General features: G+C 46.0%; 2 protein-coding genes across 4 annotated transcripts in view; one reads left to right on the top strand and one right to left on the bottom strand.

Annotated features, from left to right (window-relative positions):
• Positions 1 to 2,289, bottom strand: part of cpap (centrosome assembly and centriole elongation protein) — an 84,975-nt gene extending 82,686 nt beyond the window's left edge. The window contains exon 1 of one of the 2 annotated variants that reach the window (XM_070892182.1): positions 1,822 to 2,289. The gene's annotated coding sequence lies outside the window, so the exon portion shown is untranslated. Of the gene's footprint in view, positions 1 to 158; positions 377 to 1,821 lie in introns of those variants that run through there. The other variant, XM_070892183.1, reaches the window with a different exon arrangement.
• Positions 2,290 to 2,360: 71 nt separating this feature from the next.
• The window catches only part of parp4 (poly (ADP-ribose) polymerase family, member 4), a 265,891-nt gene continuing 241,381 nt past the window's right edge, over positions 2,361 to 26,870 (top strand). Inside the window, exons 1-3 of one of the 2 annotated variants that reach the window (XM_070892180.1) lie at positions 2,361 to 2,678; positions 10,398 to 10,530; positions 26,332 to 26,518. In XM_070892180.1, the coding sequence (XP_070748281.1) occupies positions 2,662 to 2,678; positions 10,398 to 10,530; positions 26,332 to 26,518 (337 nt within the window). In that variant the 5' untranslated portion in view covers positions 2,361 to 2,661. The remainder of the gene's footprint in view (positions 2,679 to 10,397; positions 10,531 to 26,331; positions 26,519 to 26,870) is intronic. The other variant, XM_070892181.1, reaches the window with a different exon arrangement.

Below are 26,870 nucleotides of genomic sequence, written 5' to 3' on the forward strand. Positions count from 1 at the left end.
ATCCTGCTGCTCCTGGCCCACAAGCAGTGCTGTAAAGGTTGCCAGGATCCCTGAGCCCTGGGAAAATGCATCACTTCACACTTCTCTGCATTAAATTTCATCTGCCATGTGTCAGCCATTTCAGCAGTCCTCCTGAAATCTGTTACTATCTTACTCACTTTTTACTACTTTTCCACATTTTGTATCATCTGCATACTTTGAAATTATACCATGTATACCCCAGTCCAGGTCAATAATATAACGATGTAACTATTTGTGCTGCACTTTCCCCTCCGCCGCAGACAGGCATCTTCCAGTACCACCATCCCCTGCCCATACTGCCTTTTTTTTAAAAAAAAAACATACATGCGACAAATTCCGCCCCCATCAAGCTTCACACCCATGCCCCCTCCCCACAACTCCCGGCCCAAATCATTCCATCCGAGACCTGAAGCTCCACCACCCCCCCGGGGCCGGCGACAGGCAGAGAGCGGTAGGCCCTGGGGTGAGAGAAAGAGAAAGAGAGAGGGGCTGTGGTTGCGCGCGGGGGGATAGGGAGGGGAGCGAGATAGCGCCGGGGGGGGGGGATGGGGAGGGGAGCGAGAGAGCGCCGGGGGGGGAGGGGAGCGAGAGCGCGCCGGGGGGGGAAGGGGAGGGGAGCGAGAGCGCGCCGGGGGGGGAAGGGGAGGGGAGCGAGAGCGCGCCGGGGGGGGGGAAGGGGAGGGGAGCGAGAGCGCGCCGGGGGGGGAAGGGGAGGGGAGCGAGCGCGCGCCGGGGGGGGAAGGGGAGGGGAGCGAGCGCGCGCCGGGGGGGGAAGGGGAGGGGAGGGGAGCGGAGCGAGCGCGCGCCGGGGGGGGAAGGGGAGGGGAGGGGAGCGAGCGCGCGCCGGGGGGGAGGGAGGGGGAGGGGGAAAGAGAAGGGGAAAGAGAGAGACGGGGGAGGGGGCTGTGGGGAGAGAGAGAATGACAGAGTGACAGATCACATTCTTCCAACCCCCTATAAGGTACATTGTTGTAATGGATTGTATCCAGAAGTCACTTCACTAACTATTCACTTCATACCCAATAAACCTGTTAATCTGTGCACAATGCCTGCCCCATCTTTGGCTGCGGGGGCCGGCGGGCGTAGGATGCGCTGGGGTAAGGCACTTTGGCTGGGGAAGGGATGCACTTGGAATGGGGTACGGCACTACAGCTGGGGGATGCGTCCACTTGGACTGGAGTAAGGCACTTTGGCTGGCCCTTGCTGTCTTCTGGGGAAGCTATGTCCTCTGTTACTTCAGTAAGTCGAAGTGGATCGGTTTACAATTTGCAAAGTCAGTGAGACCTTGGGATGGGCGGTTCCAGTTACACATTCCTGTGAAACTTCAGGATGTGGCTTATCCTCCAAGGGGACCAATCAGAAATAAAAGGTGGCGCATGTTGGCCATTTTTGCAGTACAAATAAGCACGTCCTTAATATAAATCAAAAGATCATTGGTCCCAACATCGACCCCTAGGGGACACCACTGCACACTTACCGCCAGTCTTAAAAATAACCATTCAACACTACCAGCTGTTTTCTGTCCCTTAGCCAAGTGTGCACCCAAGCAGCCACTGTCCTTTTAAACCGACGGGCTTCAATTTTGCTAACAAGATTATTGTGTGGTAGTTTATTAACTTTTAAAAGTTCATATACACATCAACTACACTGCCCTCATTTTCCTCCTTCATCAAAATAGCGAATAAAATGACACCACTAAATATGTATCAATAGCTGTCAGCAGAAGTATTTCAAACAACTTGCATTTATATAGCGTCTAAAACGACCAATGGCGTTTTTTGTATGACTATGCCTGCCCACCTATTTTGCAGCTCTGATGCGTCTATCCGTCCTCTCCGCGGATGCTGACTGACCAACTGCGACTCCAGTTGTTTGTTTTTGTTTCGGGTGCGGCTTTTGCTTGTTAATACGATGGTTTAATCACCAAACACGGAGATCAAAGTTTCTCACCGGTCTCTCCGATCATTCTCACAGCTTCTTCATAAAATTAAATACCGACAACTGAACAGATGCAAGAATGAAAACGGTTTAAAAATATCCGACACGCGACAAGCTTCCTAACAAACTTCCAGCCGAGGAAGGGTCCTCCCCAACGGTGTTAACACACACCACTACCATAACAAACTCCAGGGGTAACTCAGTCAGTGTGCTGAACGACCGCCGCTAATTTTCCATGCTGTTTCCAGGAGCGGGAACCACTATTACCCACCGTGCGCGTGGCCAGCCGTTTAACAGACAATCCCAACCGTTCCAAATCACCCTCAAATCTACCGCCATTTTGAAACTTTAAACCGCGATCCTCACTCCGCATGCGCGTAGTCTCTAAGCACTCTGGGAATGATAGTCCTTCCTGCGGCGGTTTCCGACAAGACTACAATTTCCGTCAGGATGTGTTCTTTACCCTCACGACGTACATCGAGCTGCAAAACTTCCAAGTCCTTTCGCCATTAATTGTGGGTTTATTTTGGATGGTGTTTGTACTGGCGCAGTACGATTCAGCGTCAGGCGGCATAAATGATGTTGGAGGACACTATCGGCTGACAGGCCCCAGCATTTTCTCCTACAGCACTGAATATTTAGTCACCCCGGATGCAGGAAATACGAATTGACTTTGTATCCAGGAACTAGCGAGGAGTCGACATGATCACCCAAAAGAGGTTCGATGTACTTTTCCGAGATTCTTTTTAGAGTTTAATATCTGACGCATCTTTTATTTAGCAGCCTCCGGGTTCGGTTCGGCGGAGTGGAGGTGAGACAACCCAGTCTTAGTTTACTGCAAGTATTGCGCACTAACTATAATAGCAGAGCCCGGAGAGAAGTAATGATTAGGACATTAAATATCAAGACTCATTTGACAACTACCAGTTTTACAAAAAAGAATTACCGAATGACAATCAGATACTGATGAAGTTCAAAAGCCATGGGGAATTGTATCATCTGTTGATTTATGGTTGAGGAGTTATAGGTGCAGTAAATAACGTTTAGGACGAGGCGCAGACCTATGTCTTAATTCTGTTTGGTATTTCAATTTGTTAAATAAATAGATACATTTTTTAAATTATTTTGTTCGTACAGAAAGTTTACGTTATCATTGGTGGAGCGCATAAGTAACCTTTTTGCAGTTCTGATTTTTTAAAATTTGAGGTGGTGAACCACCATCATTTCTCACAGCAGATGACCCGAGTAGATTAGTAGTAGACATAAATGTTAGATCTGTTAATGCTAGATGTTAGCAAAGCCTTTGGCATAGTACCACACAAATTACAGGATAAAAAGGTATATAATAAGATAACTAGTTAAGTCAGAGGACGCAGGGCTAATTGTTAAAGGTGCAATATCAACATGCAAAGAGATGACAAGTAAGTTATTGCAGGCATTAGTTCTCTGAGGTATACTTGTTTGCAATCGCCTCTGGCCCCGAAGTAAGTTTCGCACAAAGATCTTGCGATCCCTGTGTCTCGAATTTCGGGTTTTCCAACGCGTAATTGAAATCAACAGAAGATAATAGGGATCCCTAGCGAAGAGCTGCTGTGACGCCAACAAGCTGTCTAAGCAGCCAATCAAAACGCAGAATTCTCACACAGCAAACCCGGAAGTGAGTAAGCTCCTAAAATTATTTTAAAAATGTTGGAGAGAGCAAAATAAAGATTGGGGCTCTCTCATGGGGGAAAGGCAAATATGAAATAAAGATGAACCAAATTAAAATTAGTTTTTCAGAACAATAACCATTGTTTAGTAGTAAATGTGTTGTTAAAACTATTAAACAATGGTTAAAACCCCTATTACACCTAATCCCTTTGTGTCTAACTTTTACTGGGGTATTTAACATTGTAATTACTGCGGAAGAGCCAACACTTTCATTAGTTTCCATGATTTGAGAGATTTCACTGATTGCCGGTTCTGTGGGGGGCGGCACAGCGCAACCAATGTCGGAGCAGTGAATGACAGACCGCGACTTCAGAATTTTTGCATTAGGCTGCGTAAGCGCGAAATACTAATGTGCTCAGTTTCAAAGGCGAATGCTGCCAGTTCGCTGTCATTACGACCGCAAATTCCGGGCCAATATGTAGTACTGATTTGGAGGAAGGGATGTTAATCGAGCTCATGAAGTTTGCAGATAATACCAAATTGGGAAGGTTCACAATAATAGGGAACTAGCAAGCCAGTTGAAAAAGGATCTGGACATTCATAAAGCTGAGGAACAGGAAGCAAACTCCGAGAATATAAAATAAATGGTTACAGACCCAAGAGAGGGATATGGGGATTTAAACCATCAATACAATGTGCAGCAGTGGTGAATAAGGCACAGAAAATTTCGGATTCAAAACTTAAGATATGAAGTTCAAATCCTAAGGAGAGATAATTAGTTTGTACAAAGTACTGATCTGTCCCTACTTTGAGTGTTGTTTTGGGCATCATACAATATGGGTGGGGATGGGGCGGATCTGGCTTTGGAGGAAGTAAAAACAAATTGATAAGTGGCAGTGGGAACCTGTTCTGTATGGAAAGAGAGTGGGGGCGAAATTGGGTTACGTCCCGTTTGGGGACGGTAACCAAGTCAGGGTGCGACTTCCTGTGCCTGGCGTGGAAGTCCCACCCTGGCCACGAAATTCGGGTTACTGCCCCTCACAGGAAATGGAGTGCAATATCGCATGCTCCACATCCTGTTGAGGGAGGAGGGTGTACGGGGTGCTACGTGGGCGGGATTGGCAATGCTATGCGGCTTCTCCATGTAGCGCTAACGCGTTTCAACGCCCCTCCCCTTCCATTTAAGGGAGGGCCGCTGCGAACTCTGCAGGCTTTTTGATGGCATCCACTGGGCCACCAGGGCTGCATGGTGCCGCGGCCGCAGCCCGGCACCCAAATGGAGTGCCGGATGCATGATTGCAGCCTGCAATACACAATGTCACTGGAGCATGGGCCAACTGGTGAGTCGGCTGAAGTACAAAAATGGCGGCACGCAGTGCAGCACACCTCCCCTTTAACTTCCGCCCCGGGAGCAGAAGTCGTCCCTGTTCGCGACCCGTGCCCACGGCAGCCTCACGGGGTACTAGGCAATTATCGCCGTGGACGGAAAGGGGTTGCCATGCAAGGTGATGACTACATCACTGGAGACGTGGCGGCCCAGGGCGTGACACTACCATGTTCGTGCCTCCGTTAACTCCGCGCAATTTCGCTGGAGCCGGTAACCCAGCCCGAGCGAAAACAGTTTTGCGCCCCCTAGAGGCGCCAATGGGAGGCGCAGAACAGGGCAATTTCGGCCCCTATGCATATTAGGGGCCCGAAATTGGTGGACTTACTAAAACTTGGCAGTCTCCCTGGTTTCCTCCCACCAATGGGGAGAGAAGATCGCTGGGTACCGTCCGCTGACATCCGCCGGTGTGTGCCGGCGTGCAACGCCCAGAAGAGTCCTCCCGCCTGCTGAGTTGCCAGTTTGGTATGGGAGGTCCACTGCTCCAGCAGGGAATGACCGCCGCATGGACGCAGGTCTGACCTCAACGGTAAGTATGAAGACCTGCAAAAAAAGGTGGGTTGACTTTTCTTTATTTTTTTTGCAGGGATTTAGGTGGATGGGGTCCCCTGAAGGATTTCTGGTGTTTTTTTTAAATGTTCTGAATTTTTTTTATTTTAGCAGTTCCCCCCTCCCTGGGCCCGACTCAATCCTCGGTGGTACTTTGCCGAGGATTGCATTTGCCGCCGAGAATAGGAGCTACCACCCGCTGCCACCCAGATTCGGAGCGCAAGTCCCATTTTTGCGGTCGGTGGTCTTTCCCAGATTTTTTCATGAAACTTCCGCCCAAAGTACCATCAGGATCTCAGCGGTCCTTTGGACAATACTTGGGTGGAAATCAGCTTTCACCAATTTCGGACCCTAGGAATGTATACGTTGGAAAAAATAGGTATTCAAGGTCCTAATGGCGATAGATAACCTGGATCCCAGAATGATCTCTAATATTACCAAGTTGTCAGATAACGAGGACCCTATTTCAAGCTTGAACAAGAAAAGGGGAATAAACCGCTAGGATGTAATCACTTCATGCAGTGGAGTAGTTTACCCATAGGGTCACTGCAAGTGAAGGATGTCATGAATTTTATAAAGTACATTTTTGGCAGACAGAAATATTGAAGGAAGAATTCTGACGAAAGATCATTGACCTGAAACGTTAACTCTGATTCTCTTTCCACAGATGCTGCCTGACCTGCTGAGTATTTCCAGCATTTTCTTTTTTTATGTCTAATAATTACATTAGGGAGTGAAGAGAAATTTCCCAGTTGTTCCTGTAACTGGCCATAGGTATTTTCTCTGGGCTATTCTGCTTTCCCTAGGAATTAGCATTATTAGCAACTGGGAAAGGATAATGTATGGTGGATAGATGAGTGTCTATATGGACATCCAGAAGGCTACACAATAAGTTATTAGCAAAAGTGAGAGTGCATGGAATTGGAGGTAATCTTGTGACATAAGTCAGTACCTGTAATTGGTTGGGAGGTAGAAGATTGCGAACAGGGATAAAGAGTTTGTTCACTAATTGGTGGGATATGACGTGTCGTGTTCCCCAGGGATCTATGCTGGGGGCTAGGATTTTCACCATATGTATTAATGACTTGGATGAAGGAATAGAGAGTTGTATATCCAAGTTTGTAGAGTTAAGTTAGGCACAGTAATTTGTATGAATGGGAACAGGGAGTTACAAAGGGACATAGATTAAGTTCGTGGGCACAACAGTGGTAGATGGAGTTCAATGTGGAGAAGTGTAAGGTCATCCACTTTGGATCTAAGAAAGACACATTGGAATATTTTCTTAATGGTGAAAGATTAGGAACTGTGGCGGAGCAAAAGGATTTGAGGTACAGGTAACAAATCACTACAAGCTAGTGCATAGGTACAAAAAGTAATCAAAAAGACTAATGGAATGTTGACCTTTATCTCAAAGGGCCTGGAATATAAAAGGAAGGAAGTTATTCTTCTGTTTACATAGCCTTGGTCAGGCACCATCTGAAGTATTGCATTGAGTTTTGGGCATCGCACTTTAGAAAGGATATATTGGCCTTGGAGCAGGTACATTGCATGTTCACCAGAAAGTGGAGGAAGTGCATCTGGGAGGGCGCTGAGCACCTCGAGTCTCAACGCCGAGAGCATGCAGAAATCAAGCGCAGGCAACGGAAAGAACATAGAAACATAGAAACATAGAAAATAGGTGCAGGAGCAGGCTATTCAGCCCTTCTAGCCTGCACCCCATTCAATGAGTTCATGGCTGAACATGAAACCTCAGTACCCCCTTCCTGCTTTCTCGCCATACCCCTTGATCCCCCGAGTAGTAAGGACTTCATCTAACTCCCTTTTGAATATATTTAGTGAATTGGCCCCAACCACTTTCTGTGGCAGAGAATTCCACAGGTTCACCACTCTCTGGGTGAAGAAGTCTCTCCTCATCTCGGTCCTAAATGGCTTACCCCTTATCCTTAGACTGTGACCCCTGGTTCTGGACTTCCCCAACATTGGGAACATTCTTCCTGCATCTAACCTGTCTAAACCCGTCAGGATTTTAAACGTTTCTATGAGGTCCCCTCTCATTCTTCTGAACTCCAGTGAATACAAGCCCAGTTGATCCAGTCTTTCTTGATAGGTCAGTCCCACCATCCCGGGAATCAGTCTGGTGAATCTTCGCTGCACTCCCTCAATAGCAAGAATGTCCTTCCTCAAGTTAGGAGACCAAAATTGTACACAATACTCCAGGTGTGGCCTCACCAAGGCCCTGTACAACTGTAGCAACACCTCCCTACCCCTGTACTCAAATCCCCTCGCTATGAAGGCCAACATGCCATTTGCTTTCTTAACCGCCTGCTGTACCTGCATGCCAACCTTCAATGACTGATGTACCATGACACCCAGGTCTCGTTGCACCTTCCCTTTTCCTAATCTGTCACCATTCAGATAATAGTCTGTCTCTCTGTTTTTACCACCAAAGTGGATAACCTCACATTTATCCACATTATACTTCATCTGCCATGCATTTGCCCACTCACCTAACCTATCCAAGTCACTCTGCAGCCTCATAGCATCCTCCTCGCAGCTCACATTGCCACCCAACTTAGTGTCATCCGCAAATTTGGAGATACTACATTTAATCCCCTCGTCTAAATCATTAATGTACAATGTAAACAGCTGGGGCCCCAGCACAGAACCTTGCGGTACCCCACTAGTCACTGCCTGCCATTCTGAAAAGTACCCATTTACTCCTACTCTTTGCTTCCTGTCTGACAACCAGTTCTCAATCCACGTCAGCACACTATCCCCAATCCCATGTGCTTTAACTTTGCACATTAATCTCTTGTGTGGGACCTTGTCGAAAGCCTTCTGAAAGTCCAAATATACCACATCAACTGGTTCTCCTTTGTCCACTTTACTGGAAACATCCTCAAAAAATTCCAGAAGATTTGTCAAACATGATTTCCCCTTCACAAATCCATGCTGACTTGGACCTATCATGTCACCATTTTCCAAATGCGCTGCTATGACATCCTTAATAATTGATTCCATCACTTTACCCACTACTGAGGTCAGGCTGACCGGTCTATAATAACCAGTCTCACCCACCCTTTCCCTCAACGACTATCTGTCCACCTGTGACAGATTCTATGGCTCTCGTATTGGACTGTTCAGCCACCAAAGAACTCACTTCAAGTCTTCCTCGATTCCGAGGGACTGCCTATGATGATAATGATGATGACCAGGGCTTAAAGGGTTAAATTATAAGGACAGTTTTCATAAACTTAGCTTATATTCACTTCAGTTTAGAAAGTTGAGGGGTAATCTTATTGAGTTGTTTGAAATGATAAAAGGATTTGATAGTGTAAATATAGAGAAGCTATTTCCTCTGATGGAGGAATCCAGAAAAGGGGGCACAATCTTAAAATTAGAGCTAGACCATTCTGGAGTGTAATCAGCAAGCACCTTTTCACGCAAATAATAGTGGAAATCTGGAATTCTGTCCCCAAAAGGGTTTGGATGCTGGATCAATTGAAATTTTCAATACTGAGATTGACAGATTTTTGTTAGGTAAGAGTATCAAGGGATTATTGAACAACGCCATGTAAATGGAGTTGATACAGATGAACTATGATCTAACTGAATGATGAAACAGGTTCAAGGAGCTGAGTGGCCTACTCCATTCATATGATGCACTGTCTAACTGATGGGCTGAGCTTTGAAAGACCTGATGATAATTTCTCACGCTTTTTGTAGTTAATATATATTAAGGGTACATGATTGCCCTTAAAATATAGTAGGGAAAAACTTTCCCCAATGGTTTATATACAAACATTTCCTGTCACAAAACATTATTGTGATGAATAAGGGATTATCACAATTCACATGATAAAGTTTTTATATTTTGTCTATCTGTTGATATCTCACAGAATTGCACAAGGGGAGTCAAGGCTAAGAGTATATTCAGGTGAAGTTGGGTTAGAGAATGTGGGAATAATGGGGCCGGTCAGTCATTCTATTCATATTTTTGTATTTCTATGTCCACATTTATAATGGAAACTGCCTATGTAAACCTGTCATGTTGTAATTATACCCTCCTGCCAGTGATGGTGCTCAGTTACAGAAGTGGTCTTTTATGCAGAGCACAAGAGAAATGTCTACGTAAAGGCTCGTTTGTGATATCATGTTAAATTTGGAAGATAGTTCCTTTTCCCAAAATGGTGACGACCCCCATTTTAAGATTACTTATTGTGTATGTGTATCTAATTATTTGCATACTTTAAGCACACAAAGGCTTACAGGGACTCATAAGATAATGACTCAAAACCAGTTTTAAAACAAAGTTGCTTAATGTGCATTAAATATTCTTTATGAAATAATCTCAAGTCCCAAAGCATAAACAGTATCTGCTCTAGCCTCTATCTAGACAAGTTTTCAGTAACATGCCTGGGATAATGAACAGAACAACTGTTGTATTATCATTTTAATTACTAGAGTTATGCCTCCATCGGTTCTCTCTTCCAACTTTGATAAGTTTTTAACTAGTAAGTGAATTTACTTAACATTTACATCTATCCAGTCCTCGATAAGAAAGCATTAGAAAAGTCACAATCTACCACAGTTGTAGATCTTATCATCAAGTCACATCTTAAGCAAAATTATATCTTCTGTAAACAAACTGCAATACTAAAAACTTCTTTATGAAAAAATGTAAAGTGCAATATCACCTCACAATGATTTAACTGACTTTTCTGGCATGCAGAGTTTCATAATATCAGACGTTTTAAAAATTGTACTGCACAATATTTTTCTTAAATGCTATTAATTACTGTTCGTTAAAAAATAATCCCATAGTACGCTTAAACAGATTGTTTCTCTTGGGCAGGAGTACCATGGCTGTATTTACAGACTGTGTGGTAGTTCTGGATGTGAAGGAGTTGCCCATAAAAGAGAAAAACAAGTTGAAGACTGCTGTTAAGAACAATGATGGAATAATTTCCTATCTGGTCAATCGACAGGTATGACCTCGAGTACCAAATATGCTTGCCTGTACTAACATTAACACATGTTAAGCACTGACTGTGGAATAATCCTAATTTGGCAATCATTTTACTTTTAGGATAATTAATGCAAACTTGCATTTTGATTCAATTAGTTAATCCAAACCCCAAAAGTGCTTTTGTACATCAGACATTAGAGTGAACCATAATTTGTAATTGCAGTAGGGTTAACTAATGCTTGCAGGTACCGAATCTTTTAGCCACATCACAGAGCAGTAGTTATACCTTAGCAGTGGAATATTTGTTTTGCAGCAGTTACCTTGTAGCAGTGGTACAATAGAGGAAGGAGGTTAAGAATATGAAGATGTGACATTAAGCACTTACTGAAAAACATTAATCGAGACTCTGCCTTTGACACGAGTGTCCTCGACTCCAACCTGCAGCATTCTTCCCGCCACCATCTCAGCAAAACCCCAGCCTTGCACGAGGAAGAAAAGGCCATCTGTCAGCTCAAGAACAACAAGGCATCAAGAGCTGATGGAATCCCCGCCGAGGCACTAAAGTATGGCGGAGAAGCACTATTGGTACGAATGCATGACCTCATCTCTCTTATCTGGAAGAAGGAGAGCATGCCGGGAGATCTGAGATGCCGTAATCGTGACCATCTTCAAAAAAGGGATAAGTCCGACTGCGGCAACTACACAGGAATCTCCCTGCTGTCGGCCACTGGGAAAGCTAGAATCCTCCTCAACCATCTTCTTCCTGTGGCTGAAGAGCTCCTCCCAGAGTCACAATGCGGATTCCGTCCACTAAGGGGTACAACGGACATGATCTTCACCGCGTGGCAACTACAAGAGAAATGCAGGAAACAGCACCAACCCCTGTACATGGCCTTCTTTGACCTCACAAAGGCCTTTGACACTGTCAACTGTGAGGGACTATGGAGCGTCCTCCTCTGTTTCGGCTGCCCGCAAATGTTTGTCATCATCCTCCACCTGCTCCACAATGATATGCAAGCCATGATCCTGACCAACGGATCCATCCACATCCGGACTGGGGTCAAGTAGGGCTGCGTCATCGCGCCAACGCTCTTCTCAATCTTCCTCGCTGCAATGCTCCATCTCACTCTCAGCAAGCTCCCCGCTGGAGTGGAACTAAACTATAGAACCAATGGGAAGCTGTTCAACCTTCGTCGCCTCCAGGCTAGATCCAAGGTCGTCCCATCCTCTGTCATCGAACGACAGTATGCGGACGGCGCTTGCATCTGCGCACATTCAGAGGCCGAACTCTAAGCCATCGTCAACATCTTCACTGAGGCGAACAAAAGCATGGGTCTTACTCTAAACATCTGTAAGACCAAGGTCCTCCACCAACCTGAGCCCACCACACAGCACTGCCCTCCCAGTCATCAAAATCCACGGTGCAGCCTTGGACAACGTGGACCATTTTCCATACCTCGGGAGCCTATTATCAGCAAGGGCAGACATCGAAAACAAGGTCCAAGATAAAAGTTCATAGGGTTGGGGGTAATATATTAGCATGGATAGAGGATTGGCTAACTAACAGAGAACAGAGAGTCGGGATAAATGTTCATTCTCTGGTTGGCAACCAGTAATTAGTGGAGTGCCGTAGGGATCAGTGCTGGGACGCCAATTATTTACAATCGATATTAACGATTTGGAAGAAGGGACTGAGTGTAACATAGCCAAGTTTATAAGAACATAAGAATTAGGAACAGGAGTAGGCCATCTAGCCCCTCGAGCCTGCTCCGCCATTCAATAAGATCATGGCTGATCTGGTCGTGGACTCAGCTCCACTTACCCGCCCTCTCCCCGTAACCCTTAATTCCCTTATTGCTTAAAAATCTATCTATCTTTGACTTGAAAACATTCAATGAGCCAGCCTCAACTGCTTCCTTGGGCAGAGAATTCCACAGATTCACAACCCTTTGGGAGAAGAAATTCTTTCTCAACTCGGTTTTAAATTGGCTCCTCCGTATTTTGAGGCTGTGCCCCCTAGTTCTAGTCTCCCCCACCAATGGAAACAACCTCTCTGCCTCTATCTTGTCTATCCCTTTCATGATTTTAAATGTTTCTATAAGATCACCCCTCATCCTTCTGAACTCCAAGGAGTAAAGACCCAGTCTACTCAATCTATCATCATAAGGTAACCCCCTCATTTCTCGAATCAGCATAGTCAATCGTCTCTGTACCCCTTCCAAAGCTAGTATATCCTTCCTTAAGTAAGGTGACCAAAACTGCACGCAGTACTCCAGGTGCGGTCTTACCAATACCTTATACAGTTACAGCAACACCTCCCTGCTTTTGTACTCCATCCCTTTCGCAATGAAGGCCAACATTCCATTTGCCTTCCTGATTACCTGCTGCACCTGCAAACTAACCTTTTGGGATTCATGCACAAGGACTCGCGGCCTTCCGCGAGAGGTGGGCACCGGAGGGACTGGAGTGCATCATCACGCCCGGCAACCAAATTTTAATTTGATTTTACGTTTTAAAGTTTAATTTGTTTTAATTGCCGGTGCTTTTAGTGTCCCCTTCCCTTTTATAGGGGGCACCGGAGAAATTGTGATTTTAGTGCCCAAAAAAAAAACAACAAAAAAAAACACAAAAAAAAAACCAAAAAAAGGAAAAAAAGGGCCTTGTAAATGTCTGGTGTGTCACCCAGGTCGGGTGGCACAGTTTAATGTTTATGTTTTTGCAGGTAAACTCAAAAGAGTTTCATGCACAAGGACTCGCGGCCTTCCGCGAGAGGTGGGCACCGGAGGGACTGGAGTGCATCATCACGCCCGGCAACCAAATTTTAATTTGATTTTACGTTTTAAAGTTTAATTTGTTTTAATTGCCGGTGCTTTTAGTGTCCCCCTCCCCTTTTATAGGGGGCACTGGAAAAAATTTGATTTTAGCGCCCAAAAAAAAACCAAAAAAAGAAAAACACAAAAAAAAAACACAAAAAAAAAGAAAAAAAGGGCCTTGTAAATGTCTGCTGTGTCATCCAGGGCGGGTGGCACGGTTTAAATTTTTTTGTTTTGCAGATAAACTCCAAAAAGAGTTTCATGCACAAGGACCCCCCGGTCCCTCTGCACCACAGCATGTTGTAATTTCTCCCCATTCAAATAATATTCCCTTTTACTGTTTTTTTTTCCCAAGGTGGATGACCTCACACTTTCCGACATTGTATTCCATCTGCCAAACCTTAGCCCATTCGCTTAACCTATCCAAATCTCCTTGCAGCCTCTCTGAGTCGTCTACACAACCCGCTTTCTCACTAATCTTAGTGTCATCTGCAAATTTTGTTGCACTACACTCTGTCCCCTCTTCCAGGTCATCTATGTATATTGTAAATAGTTGTGGTCCCAGTACTGATCCCTGTGGCACACCACTAACCACTGATTTCCAACCGGAAAAGGACCCATTTATCCCGACTCTCTGCTTTCTGTTCGCCAGCCAATTCTCTATCCATGCTAATATATTTCCTCTGACTTCGCGTACCTTTATCTTCTGCAGTAACCTTTTGTGTGGCACCTTATCGAATGCCTTTTGGAAATCTAAATATACCACATCCATCGGTACACCTCTATCCACCATGCTTGTTATATCCTCAAAGAATTCCAGTAAGTTAGTTAAACATGATTTCCCTTTCATGAATCCATGCTGCGTCTGCTTGATTGCACTATTCCTATCCAGATGTCCCGCTATTTCTTCCTTAATGATAGTTTCAAGCATTTTCCCCACTACAGATGTTAAACTAACCAGCCTATAGTTACCTGCCTTTTGCCTGCCCCCTTTTTTAAACAGAGGCGTTACATTAGCTGCACTCCAATCCGCTGGTACCTCCCCAGAGTCCAGAGAATTTTGGTAGATTATAACAAATGCATCTGCTATAACTTCCGCCATCTCTTTTAATACCCTGGGATGCATTTCATCAGGACCAGGGGACTTGTCTACCTTCAGTCCCATTAGTCTGTCCAGCACTACCTCCCTAGTGATAGTGATCATCTCCAGGTCCTCCCTTCCCACATTCCTATGGCCAGCAATTTTTGGCATGGTTTTTGTGTCTTCCCCTGTGAAGACGAAAGCAAAATAATTGTTTAAGGTCTCAGCCATCTCCATATTTCCCATTATTAAATCCCCCTTTTCATCTTCTAAGGGGCCAACATTTACTTTAGTCACTCTTTTCCGTTTTATATATCAATAAAAGCTTTTACTATCTGTTTTTATGTTTTGCGCAAGTTTACCTTCGTAATCTATCTTCCCTTTCTTTATTGCTTTTTTAGTCATTCTTTGCTGTTGCTTAAAATCTTCCCAATCCTCTAGTTTCCCACTAACCTTGGCCACCTTATACGCATTGGTCTTTGATTTGATACTTTCCTTTATTTCCTTGGTTATCCACGGCTGGTTATCTCTTCTCTTGTTTGCTGACGATACAAAGATGGGAGGAAAAGCAATGTGTGAGGAGAACACAAGAAATTTGCAAAAGGACATACGGGCTAAGTGAGTGGGCAAAAATTTGGCAGATGGAGTATAATGTTGGAAAGTGTGAGGTCATGCACTTTGGCAGAAAAAAATTAAAGAGCAAGTTATTATTTAAATAGAGAAAGATTGCAAAGTGCTGCAGTACAGTGGGACTTGGGGGTACTTATGCATGAAACACAAAAGGATAGTATGCAGGTACAGCAAGTGATCAGGAAGGCCAATGGTATCTTGGCCTTTATTGCAAACGGGATGGAGTATAAAAGCAGGGAAGTCTTGTTACAGCTTTATAAGGATTGGTGAGGCCACACCTGGAATACTGCGTGCAGTTTTGGTTTCCATATTTACGAAAGGATATATTTACTTTGGAGGCAGTTCAGAGAAGGTTCACTGGGTTGATTCCGGGATGAGGGGGTTGACTTATGAGGAAAGTTTGAGTAGGTTGGGCCTCTATTCATTGGAATTTAGAAGAATGAGAGGTGATCTTATCGAAACGTATAAGATTATGAGGGGGCTTGGCAAGGTGGATGCAGAGAGGGTGTTTCCACTGATGGGGGAGACTAGAACTAGAGGGCACAATCTTAGAATAAGGGGCCGCCCATTTAAAACAGAAATGAGGAGAAATTTCTTCTGAGGGTTGTAAATCTGTGGAATTCGCTATCTCAGAGAGCTGTGGAAGCTGGGACATTGAATAAATTTAAGACAGAAATAGACAGTTTCTTAAACGATAAGGGGATATGGAGTTATGGGGAGCGGGCAGGGAAGTGGAGCTGAGTCCATGATCAGATCAGCCATGATCTTATTGAATGGCGGAGCAGGCTCGAGGGGCCGTATGGCCTACTCCTGTTCCTATTTCTTATGCTCTTATGTTTGTCCAACATTGCCTCCAGTGTGCCAGCGCAGCCTTCGGTCGCCTGAGGACGAGGGTGTTTGAAGACCAGGACCTTAAATCTGGCACCAAACTTATGGTCTACAGGGCAGTAGTGATACCTGCCCTTCTATATGGCTGAGACGTGGACCAAATACAGTTGACACATCAAAGTGCTGGAGAAGTACCACAAACGCTGCCTCCGCAAGATCCTGCAAATTCGCTGAGAGGATAGACACACCAGCATCAGTGTTCTCGATCAGGCCAACATCCCCAGCATCGAAGCACTGACCACACTCGACCAGCTCCGTTGGGTGGGCCACATCGTCCGCATGCCCGACACGAGACTCCCAAAGCAAGCGCTCTACTCGGAACTCCTATACGGCAAGCAAGCCCAGGTGGGCAGAGGAAACATTTCAAGGACACCCTCAAAGTCGCCTTGATAAAATGCAATATCCCCACTGGCACCTAGGAATCCCTGGCCCAAGACCACCCTAAATGGAGGAAGAGCATCTGGGAGGGCGCTGAGCACCTCGAGTCTCGTCGTCGAGACAATGCAGAAACCAAGCGCAGACAGCGGAAGGAGCGTGCGGCAAACCAGATTCCCCACCCACCCTTCAACGACTGTCTGTCCCATCTGTAACAGAGATTGTAATCCCTGTATTGAGAACTCACTTTTAGAGTGGAAGCAAGTCCCTTGATTTCGAGGGACTGCCTATAATGATGATGACTGAAAAACAACCAGTTCTTGCTACAAAATCAGTTGTTTGAAGCTTGGTCGAGAGAGTTTTTTTTCTGATGTCCGTGCTGGGAAATCATAAAATCATGGAATGATAGAGCACAGAAGGAAGCCATTTGGCCCATCATTCCTGTGTCGGCTCTTTGAAAGAGCTATCAAATTAGTCCCACTCGCCTGCTCTTCCTCTATAGCCTTGCAAATATTTCCTATATATCCAATTCCCTTTTGAAGTTATTATTGAATTTGCTTCCATCACCCTTTCAGGCAGTGTATTCCAGATCATAACCACTCGCTGCATATTTTTATTCCATGTCGCTTCTGGTTCTTTTGCCAATTACCTTAAATCTCTGTCTTCTGGTTACCACCCCTTCTGCAGCTGGAAACAGTTTCTCCTTATTTATTCTATCGAAACCTTTCAAGATTTGAATATTCCTATCAGATCTCCCTTTAATCTTCTCTGATCTAAGGAGCACAACCCCAGTTTTTTTATTCTCTCCATCCCTGGTACCATTCTAGTAAATCTTCTCTGCACTTTCTCTAAGGCCTTGACATCCTTCCTAAAATGTGATGCCCAGAATTGGCCACAATACTTCAGCTGGGCCCTATCCAGTGTTTTATAATGGTTTAGGATAACGTCCTTGCTTTTGTACTCCAAAGCCTGGATTTCCGCTCTGTTGCAACTCTGTTTGCGCCCCGGAGGGGCGGTAAATGGTGTTTCTGGGCATAACGCTGGGCATCCAGGTTTTCGTGCCCGACCAGTAAATTAGGCTCCTGATTAGGCGCAAAACTGAGATCATGCCGTCAATCGTCGTGCAACGCTACGCTAGCGCCCTGGATAGAAATTTGGGCCCTTACGCCTCATTTAACACCTGCCCCTGGAAAAAACGGCGTTCCCAGTGGACAGCAGGCGGTGTTGGCGGCGTATTTAAATGGAGGGAGGAGGATCCTACATCGTAGGTCACATTGATTGCAACGGTTGTGCACAGCACGCTGCGTGATGCTCCGACTTGCCATTGTAGCATCCTTACAAGGTCAATGAGAGAATTTAATGTGGGCATTACTGGTTCGCCAGCGTATCATGCTGGTTGCTATTGGCAGGCGGCGTCAAGCTAGAAGAAGGACTGCTGGCCATGTCGGGACACGGATGAGGAGAGGCCGAAGACGTCTGGGGAGTAGGCCTTACCCCCTACGGGTTTACAGGGACCAACGCTCATACCTCCAGCTCTCTGAGGAGCAGTGTGTGAGAAGGCTGCCCTTCTGAAAGGAAGTGCTGACAGATATATGGCAGCTCCTACAGGCAGATCTGCAGCCTACCAGTGCTAACAGGATTCGCTTCCCGTCGCAGAGAAGGTCACTGTGGTGCTGGTCTTCAATGCCTCAGGCTCCTTCCAATTAGCAGTAGGGGACATATACAGTATCTCTCAATACCATACACATTGTTGAATTCGTCATGTCACAAATACTCTTTACGGTCTCAGAATGGACTTTAAAAAGTTCCCAATGAGCAGGGACAGCCAGAATGAAAGGGGAAGCCTGCAATTCTGCCAAACCCACCTGCCAAGAGTCCAAGGAGCCATTGACTGTACACATGTCACCTTGTGAGCACCATTCGACAACGGAGGTTTCCAGAAACTGAAAGGGATACCACTCCCTAAACATCCAGCTGCTGTGCGACTACACGCAGCGCATCCTCGCAGTGAATGCCCGCTATCCAGGGAGTGCACATGATGCTTTCATCTTGCGTGAGAGCAGTGTCTCACAAATGTTTCAGCAACAAAGGGAAGGGCAGGGCTGGCTGTACGGGGACAAAGGATACGGCCTAGCCACCTGGCTCATGACTGCCCGCCGCCCACCCCGCCTCCGCAACCCCACCACAGAAGCTGAGCAGCGCTACAATGACAGCCATGTAACAACATAATTGAACAGCCAATTGGGGTGCTCAAGCAGCGCTTCTAATGCCTCGACTCCTCTGGAGGCAGCCTTCAATACTCCCCTCAACAGGTCTACGAATTCATTGTGATGTGTTGCATGCTGCACGACTTGGCCATCAGGAGGGGACAGGCATTGCCATTGGGGATTGCAGGGCCACCTCTGGAGAAGGAGGCGGACGATGAAGAGGAGCCTGGCGAGGCTCCGACTGCACAACCACCCCATCCACAGGGGAGACTGTCGCGATGCTGCCGGAACAAGAGCCGCGCGTCGCTAGCTCATAATGGACCGGTTTGGTTGAATGGAGGAAGCTGTGAGATGCATCTAATACTGGCCGTGCTATGTGCCACCTTACAAGCATATCTACGCTGAGCTTTTGAATGATACAAATGATACCAACGGCAAAGAGTCAGTGACATTTTTATCAAATAATGTTACAAACAATCCACCCCCAACAAAACAAAACTGAGACAATAAACCATCAGAACCAAACGATACAATAAACAGCGTTCTGCTGCAAGTAACTTAACAAGTGCATTATTAAAAGACAACTATTTATAGGTGTTCTCATAATATAGCAAGGCATCTGCAGGAGGCTGTCCCTCCCCTTAATGGGACTTGGCTTGAGATTTCCCCCCCCCCACCATTCCCTTCATCCCCCTCCCATGCTTGTTATTCTTCCTCAATGTGGCCTCAGTGCCCACCGCAAGGCTGCTTGAGGGCTACTGTGTTAGGAGGGGCAGACAGTGCAAACGCCCTGGACCAGCTCTGGGCCTGGAAGGCCTGGCTGCGGACTGCTGCGCCTCATCAGCGGAAGCAGTCACTGGTGGCTCGGGTGTGTACCGTCTAAGGTGCATGGTAGGAGAGTCAGTGGTGGGAGCCGGAATGCTGTCATCCTGAGGAAGGGCAGCACCTTCCATTTCCTTGGAGCCACTGAGACTCTGACGGGGCTGGGCCTCAATATCCAGAGCACGATGTGTCTCCACAACTTGCTGGTCTGCTTCGGCACCGTCCCTTCCCCGTTGGACAGTGGGGATCACAGAGAGGATGGCACGAGTCATCGACCGCATCACTTCACCAAGCTGCAGCGTAGCTTGTGCCTGCGATTCGATCGATGCTGCAACATGATCAATGGCACGCGCCACACACTCTAGAATGCCATTGTCGCTACTGGAGGCCACCTGCCTCTGTGAGTGGGCAATGGAGTCCTGAGTTGCACTGACAATGCGTGACACTGCCTCAACAACAGGCGCAGAAAGTTTGTTGATGCTCTCTGTGATCTGATCCAGTGCACCCATGAGCTCACGGTGCATGTCTGTTTTCTCCCTGGACATTTCCACCAAGCCCAGTTCCATGTCTGCCTGTTGAGCAGACCTACTTTGCCGACTCACCCTCCAGAGAGCTGCCCTCTGAGATTCCCCTCTCTCTGCGCGTTGCTGTAGACGACTGGGGCCAGGAGCCTCCGATGACTCAAAGCCAGGGAAATTGGGCTTGTCCCCAGGTGTACTTTGTTCTGACGGGCCACTGGTGGGCTCTGCAGCTCAGGCATTGCAGTCTCCTTGCACGCCTCATCATCTCCCCCTTGGCCAGATGGCGATGGCTCCCTGGACGCCTGTCGCGATTGTGGCTGTTCTTCTGCAAGCAGAAAACAACAGATGTGTGGTTAGTGGCAGGGTGATAGCAGGAAGATGGCATTGCACAATTCGTCTCGCATATACATACCCTCACTACCCAAAGGGGGCTCAGCATCGCCCCAGGCAACTGTCCGAGCTGGTGCTCCAATGGGGCAGACACCCGTGCCTCCACATCTGTTAAATCGAAGATCTGAGGCAGACCCCCGCCTGTCCGGCACTGCTCATGCCTGTTGTGTGAGAGCTTCCCCTGCAATGAGAAAAATAGGAAGGGTTCAGAAAGGGTACACCTCCTGTTGTGCCACATATGCCTACCATAGTTCAATAGCTGAAACTGTGGATATGCAAATGTCTTCATTTCAATCTGTGTGGATGCTGCATGAACTTTGTGAGCGATTGGTAGGAGTTGAGAGGGAGATAGCATAGGGGCTGCAGTTGATCTTTATCAAACCCATATCCGCAGTGGGAGTGGATTGCGAGGAAGGTTCTCAATGATTAGGGAACACGAGGGTATGTGCATCCTTAATTAAGAGGCATGGCTGGAGAAGTCAACCTTCAGCTTTCTGATGCTTTGTGAAACCCATGCCACAGACTTAAAGACTTGGAGAATGGGCAGATATGAAAGACTTTGTTATGTCTCAAATGAAGCAATGTGACTGAGTACTGTAGACTTGAGTAAGTGTGACCTTAGTCTTTTTATTCTGACTCCCAGAGTGCTGGCACAGCATGGAAGGCCTGCTTATATGCAGTGCTCCCAAGGGATGCTGGGATTCCTTGGGACTTCAACAGATGTGCCCTCTGGTGGCGGTAGAGTGCTGGTTACAAGGTGTTGCATACATAACAGACTTCACACAGTGTCTGACATTCATGTTGGAGGGATAGCAGGCATACATAAATGTGAAGAGTACTCACCCTGACGAAGCTGAACTTTTTGCGTTATTGGGTGCCAGTTCTGACAACCGTGTCTGCCGCAGGTACCTCCTGGGCAATTTCACGCCATATCCTTTTGAAAATTGTTGGCAGTGGTTTCCCTCCCCCAACCAGATGGAGTGATGTCCACCTCATCGCCACTGTGTGGACTAAGGCCTCAGCTGCCTTCGTCGAAAATCGCCTGGCATGCTGCCTGCTCTCCTGCTGCTCCATCTCTGTAGAAGTGACAGAAATTGGGCGGGTCATCTGCACATGTGTGGAGGAAGCTGCTGCTCTCTGAAATAATGTCTGCGCCCGGGAAAACAAAGACGCGACTGCACATGCGCAAAATGGCTTCCACTTTTAACGCCGCAATTTTCGGCTCGGGCGCATAAAAGTCTGTTGTGTAATGCCTGATTTAAAGCCCCCGATCATGGATCCTCATATTTTGCAGAAATTTCTAGTCGAAGGCGCAAACTTTTTTCGGGCGGTATCGGGACCACCATGCCACAATGAACGCCCCCAAAATCAGGAATTCAAACCTATCCCTCTATTTTTAAAAAAGCAAGGATCTTGTATGCCTTTTTAACAGCCTTCTCAACTTGTCCTGCCACTTTCAAAGACTTGTGCATGTACACCCCCAGATCTCTCTGTTCCTGCATCTCCTTTAAAATTGAACCATTTGTTTATATTTTCTCTCCTCATTCTTCCTACTAAAATGAATCACTATGCACTTCTTGATGTTAAATTTCATCTGCCATGTGACAGCCCATTTCACCATTCTGTCTGTGTCCTCCTGAAGTCTGTTTCTATTCTACTCACTGTTCACTACATTTCCCAGTTTCATGTCATCTGCAAATTTTAAAGTTATGCCCTGTATACCCAAGTCCAAGTCATTAATGTTATGTACGTAAGCCTGTAATTATCATGTCTAACCATGATAATTACAGAGGGCTTATCCCCTGGAGTCCCAAGAGATTCCACAATCCCTTGGGAGCACCTGTATATAAGGAGGTCTCCCAGGCTGGAGAGACACTCTGAGATTTGTAATAAAGGACCACGGTCACATTTACTTTGAGCTTGCAGTATCTATTCTGACTCCTTATCCAAGACATAACAACTGGCGACAAGATACAGATAATGAACCCCAATGCAACAATGCAGAGAACTGTGGGCATCCTGGAAAATTTTTCGGAGAGAGATGATTGGGAAACCTTCGTGGAGCGACTTGACCAATACTTCGTGGCCAACAAGCTGGAAGGAGAAGAGAACGCTGCCAAACGAAGGGCGATCCTCCTCATAGTTTGCAGGGCACCAATGTATGGCCTCATGAAAAACCTGCTCGTTCCAGCAAAGCCCACAGACAAGTCATATGCTGAGTTGTGCACACTGGTCCGGGAGCATCTAAACCCGAAGGAAAGCGTTCTGATGGCGAGGTTTTGGTTCTACACCTACAAGAGGTCTGAAGGCCAGGAAGTGGCTAGCTACGTCACCGAGTTCAGGCGCCTTGCAGGACATTGCAAATTTGAAGGACACGGAGCCTATGCTCAGGGACTTCTTTGTACTTGGCATTGGCTATGAAGTAATACTTTGCAAATTTTTGACTGGAGACCTCAACCTTGAGTAAAGCCATAGTGATAGCCCAGGCGTTTATTTCCACCATTGACAATACCAAACAAATTTCCCAGCACACTTGTGCTGCTGCAAGTACTGTGAACAAAGTAATGTTGTTTTCGAATCGAAATGTACATGGCAGGACTTACACACCTGTAGCTGCATGTCCACAGATGACTCAGAGTCAGCCATCAAGGGTAGTGAATACAAGGCAATTAACACCTTGTTGGCGCTGCGGGGGTGATCATCGATTCCATTTATGCCGCTTCAAAGCATACGTTTGCAAGAGCTGTGGAACAATGGGACACCTCCAACGTATGTGCAGGCGAGCTGCAAACCCTGCTAATCCTGCAAACCACCATGTTGCAGAGGAGGACAGATCCACGGTGGATCATGACGAACCAGTGCCTCAGACCGAGGAGGCAGAGGTATATGGGGTGCACACATTTACCACAAAGTGTCCCCCGATAATGCTGAAGGTTAAATTAAATGGATTCCCGGTGTCCATGGAGCTGGACACGGGCGCAAGCCAGTCCATAATGAGTAAAAAGACTTTCGATAAGTTGTGGTGCAACAAGGCTTCGAGGACAGTCCTGATTCCCATTCGTATCAAACTTAGAACGTATACAAAGGAACTGATTCCCGTAATTGGCAGTGCTACCATAAAGGTCTCCTACAATGGAGTGGTGCACGATTTACCACTCTGGGTGGTACCGGGCGATGGCCGCACGCTGTTCAGCAGGAGCTGGCTGGGAAAGATACGCTGGAACTGGGACGACGTCCGAACACTTTCGTCCATCAACGATACCTCATATACCCAGGTCCTAAGTAAGTTCCCCTCGCTGTTCGAACCAGGCATCAGGAAGTTCCAAGGAGCAAAAGTTCAGATCCATTTGATTCCGGGGGCGTGACCCATCCATCACAAGGCGAGAGCGGTACCTTACATGATGAGAGAGAGGGTGGAGATCGAGCTGGACAGGCTGCAACGAGAGGGCATCATTTTGCCAATCGAATTTAATGAGTGGGCCAGTCCGATTGTTCCAGTCCTCAAGGGCGAAGGCGCCGTCATAATCTGTGGTGAATACAAAGTCACTATCAATCATTTCTCACTGCAGGATCAGTACCTGCTACCAAAGGCAGACGACCTATTTGTGACACTGGCTGGAGGGAAACCGTTCACGAAGCTGGACTTAACCTCGGTCTTAATGACGCAGGAGCTGGAGGAATCTTCGAAAGGCCTCACATGCATCAACACACACAAAAATCTTTTCGTTTACAACAGATGCCCGTTTGGGATTCAATCGGCCGCGGCGATATTCCAGAGGAACATGGAAAGCTTGCCGAAGTCGGTCCCGCACACCGTGGTCTTCCAGGACGACATCTTGGTTACAGGTCAGGACACCGTCAAGCATTTGCAGAACCTGAAGGAGGTTCTTAGTCGGCTTAATCGTGTGGGGCTCAGGCTAAAACGCTCGAAGTGCATTTTCCTGAAGTGGAGTTCCTGGGGAGAAGAATCGCGGCGGATGGCATCAGGCCCACCGGTTCGAAGACGGAGGCAATGAAAAACGCACCAAGACCACAGAACATGACGGAGCTGCGGTCGTTTCTAGGACTCCTGAACTATTTTGATAACTTCTTACTGGGTCTTAGCACATTGTTAGAACCTCTGGCGGGGGAGTGTTGTTATGTATGTAAGCCTGTAATTATGTAAGCCTGTAATTACCATGTCTAACCACCAAAGGGCTTATCGCCTGGAGTCCCAAGGGATCCCACAATCCTTTGGGAGCACCTGTATATAAGGAGGCCTTACAGGCTGGAGAGGCACTCTGAGATCTGTAATAAAGGACCACGGTCACTTTGAGCTTGCAGTGTCTAGTCTGACTCCTTATCCAAGACATAACAATTAATATATATCAAAACGAGCAGTGATCCTTATACCGTCCCCGGGGAACACCACTATAAACTTGTTCTGTTCTGATGAAATAGTTACTGACCTGAAATGTTAACTCTGTTTCTCTCTCCACAGTTGCTGCCTAACCTGCTGAGTATTTCCAACATTTTCTATTTTTAGTACCACTGTATACTTCTCTCTAGTCTATAAAATAACCGTTCACCATTACTCTCTGCTTTCTGTCCCTTAGCCAATTTCGTATCTATGTAGCTACTGCCCCTTTAATCCCAGGGGCTTCAATTTTTCTAACTAGTCTATTATGTTGTACTTTATCAAACACTGTTTGAAAGTCCATGTACACATTAACCACACTACCCTCATCAACCTACTCCGTGACCTCAACAATGTACTCAATCAAATTAGTCAAGAGCAATTTGCCTTTAATAAATCTGTGCTGGCTTTCATTAATTAACCCATATTTTTCCAAGTATGAATTAATTTTATCCCAGATTAATGTTTCTAAAAATTTCCCCACCACTGATGTTAGGCTGACTGGCCTGTAATTGCTGGGTTTATCCCTGTCCCCTTTTTTGAAAAGGGGTGTAACATTTGCAATCCTCCAGTACCCCGCCCATATCTAAAGAGGATTGGAAGTTTGTGACCAGAACTTCAGAGCAACCTAGGATGCATCCCATCCGGACCGGGTGAATTTTTTTTTTACTTTGAGCATTGACAACCTGTTAAATACCTCCTTTTTAATCTATTTTTATCCTTTTCCATATTCAACACTTTGCATCAACATCAAGCACTTTCAGGTCAGATATAGTAACGTTCCTGTTGCTCCAACAAAGTGCCATCCCTAATCTCAGGAGAGCAGTTGGTAATGAACCAGTATGACATTGTTCCATTTTCTACACCAGCCATCCTATGTGCTCTCCAAATAAAATTGGCAACATAGCATAAGTTCTGTGCTGTGTGTCCTTGCTCTCTCGGAACTGGATTGGCACAGTTCAAATTCATGGCACACGGGACCCTTGCAAGCAACAGATTCAGGAGAAAATTAGGTAATCGGTTTAGCTAGATTTGAACTAAGACTCCAAAGATCAAAATGTTTAACACAATGCACCACCTACAACTTTTACTAGAGACATGTTTACAGGCAGATATTATCAGTTGCACACAGACCAAGCATATTTCTCTGTGATTGCATCTGCATCACATGAAGTTTGAAAGGTCACAGCCATAAGAAAAATCTGTGCTACCAGTTCAGGAGCAGTTCGAGAGATGATTGACTGTATGATGCCTGCACAATTTTTATCTGCATATAAGCGATAACTATGCACTGATAATGAGAGATTGCCAATAAACAAATGTCCCCAAAGCCGAGAGCAGTGAGTACCCATTTCACAGCCCAACCTCCAAGGGTAATTATTGTCAGCTCCATACATGTCTAGATATGAACACTTATTCAGATGTAAAAATATACTCCATAATGCATATGCACTCAAATGTGTCCCACTTTCCATCATATATGCAATGTAATGTAATCAACTGTGACACTACACTCTCACTTCCCATCCCCCAGTCAAATCAAGCAACCAGAGAAAATGTAGTATTAAAGATTTAATGGAAGGCAAGGTATCGTGTTACAGAAATATTCTTGGTGAAGTTTTGATAGCTTAACTTTTTGGTCATGATCTTATTGTCTTTATTACTTCAGAAAACAATCCTTTTCTTTAATTTTACAGTGTACTCATGTTGTTGCATCTGATCTCAATACCGTGAGTTCCTCTAGACTGAAAGCCATCCAGAGGTATAATATTCCTGTTGTAAATCTGGATTATATAGCCAGCTGCATTAAGGAAGGCAAACTTTTGGATGTCAACAGCTACAAACCATGTGAACTGACTCCTCAAACAAACAATGATGGCGATGGTAGGTACACTGGAAAAATAGGGCTGTAACTCTTCTGTATGAATACTCTCTTGTATAGGTTTTAAAATAATAAAATTAATGAATACATAGCTTATGGGGCACAAGTGCAACCACCACCCAGGGCGGTTGGGAATTTTGCAACCACCATTTCACCAAGTCTGGACTCTGCCTTTTAGGTACCTGGAGCTCCCCTCCATTTAATATACAATTGAAATCCTACACAAATTCCACAATGTTTAAAATTTTGTAAGGTCTGTATGCTCCGTCTCCTTGGGTGCCCAGTGCCTTATGATTGGACCTGGGACTGGTCAGCTGCAAGTACCGCTCCCTCCCTCAAAAGTGTAAGGGGCCC

Source organism: Pristiophorus japonicus, chromosome 10, assembly GCF_044704955.1.
Source record: "Pristiophorus japonicus isolate sPriJap1 chromosome 10, sPriJap1.hap1, whole genome shotgun sequence".
NCBI classification, from domain to species: Eukaryota; Metazoa; Chordata; class Chondrichthyes; family Pristiophoridae; genus Pristiophorus; species Pristiophorus japonicus.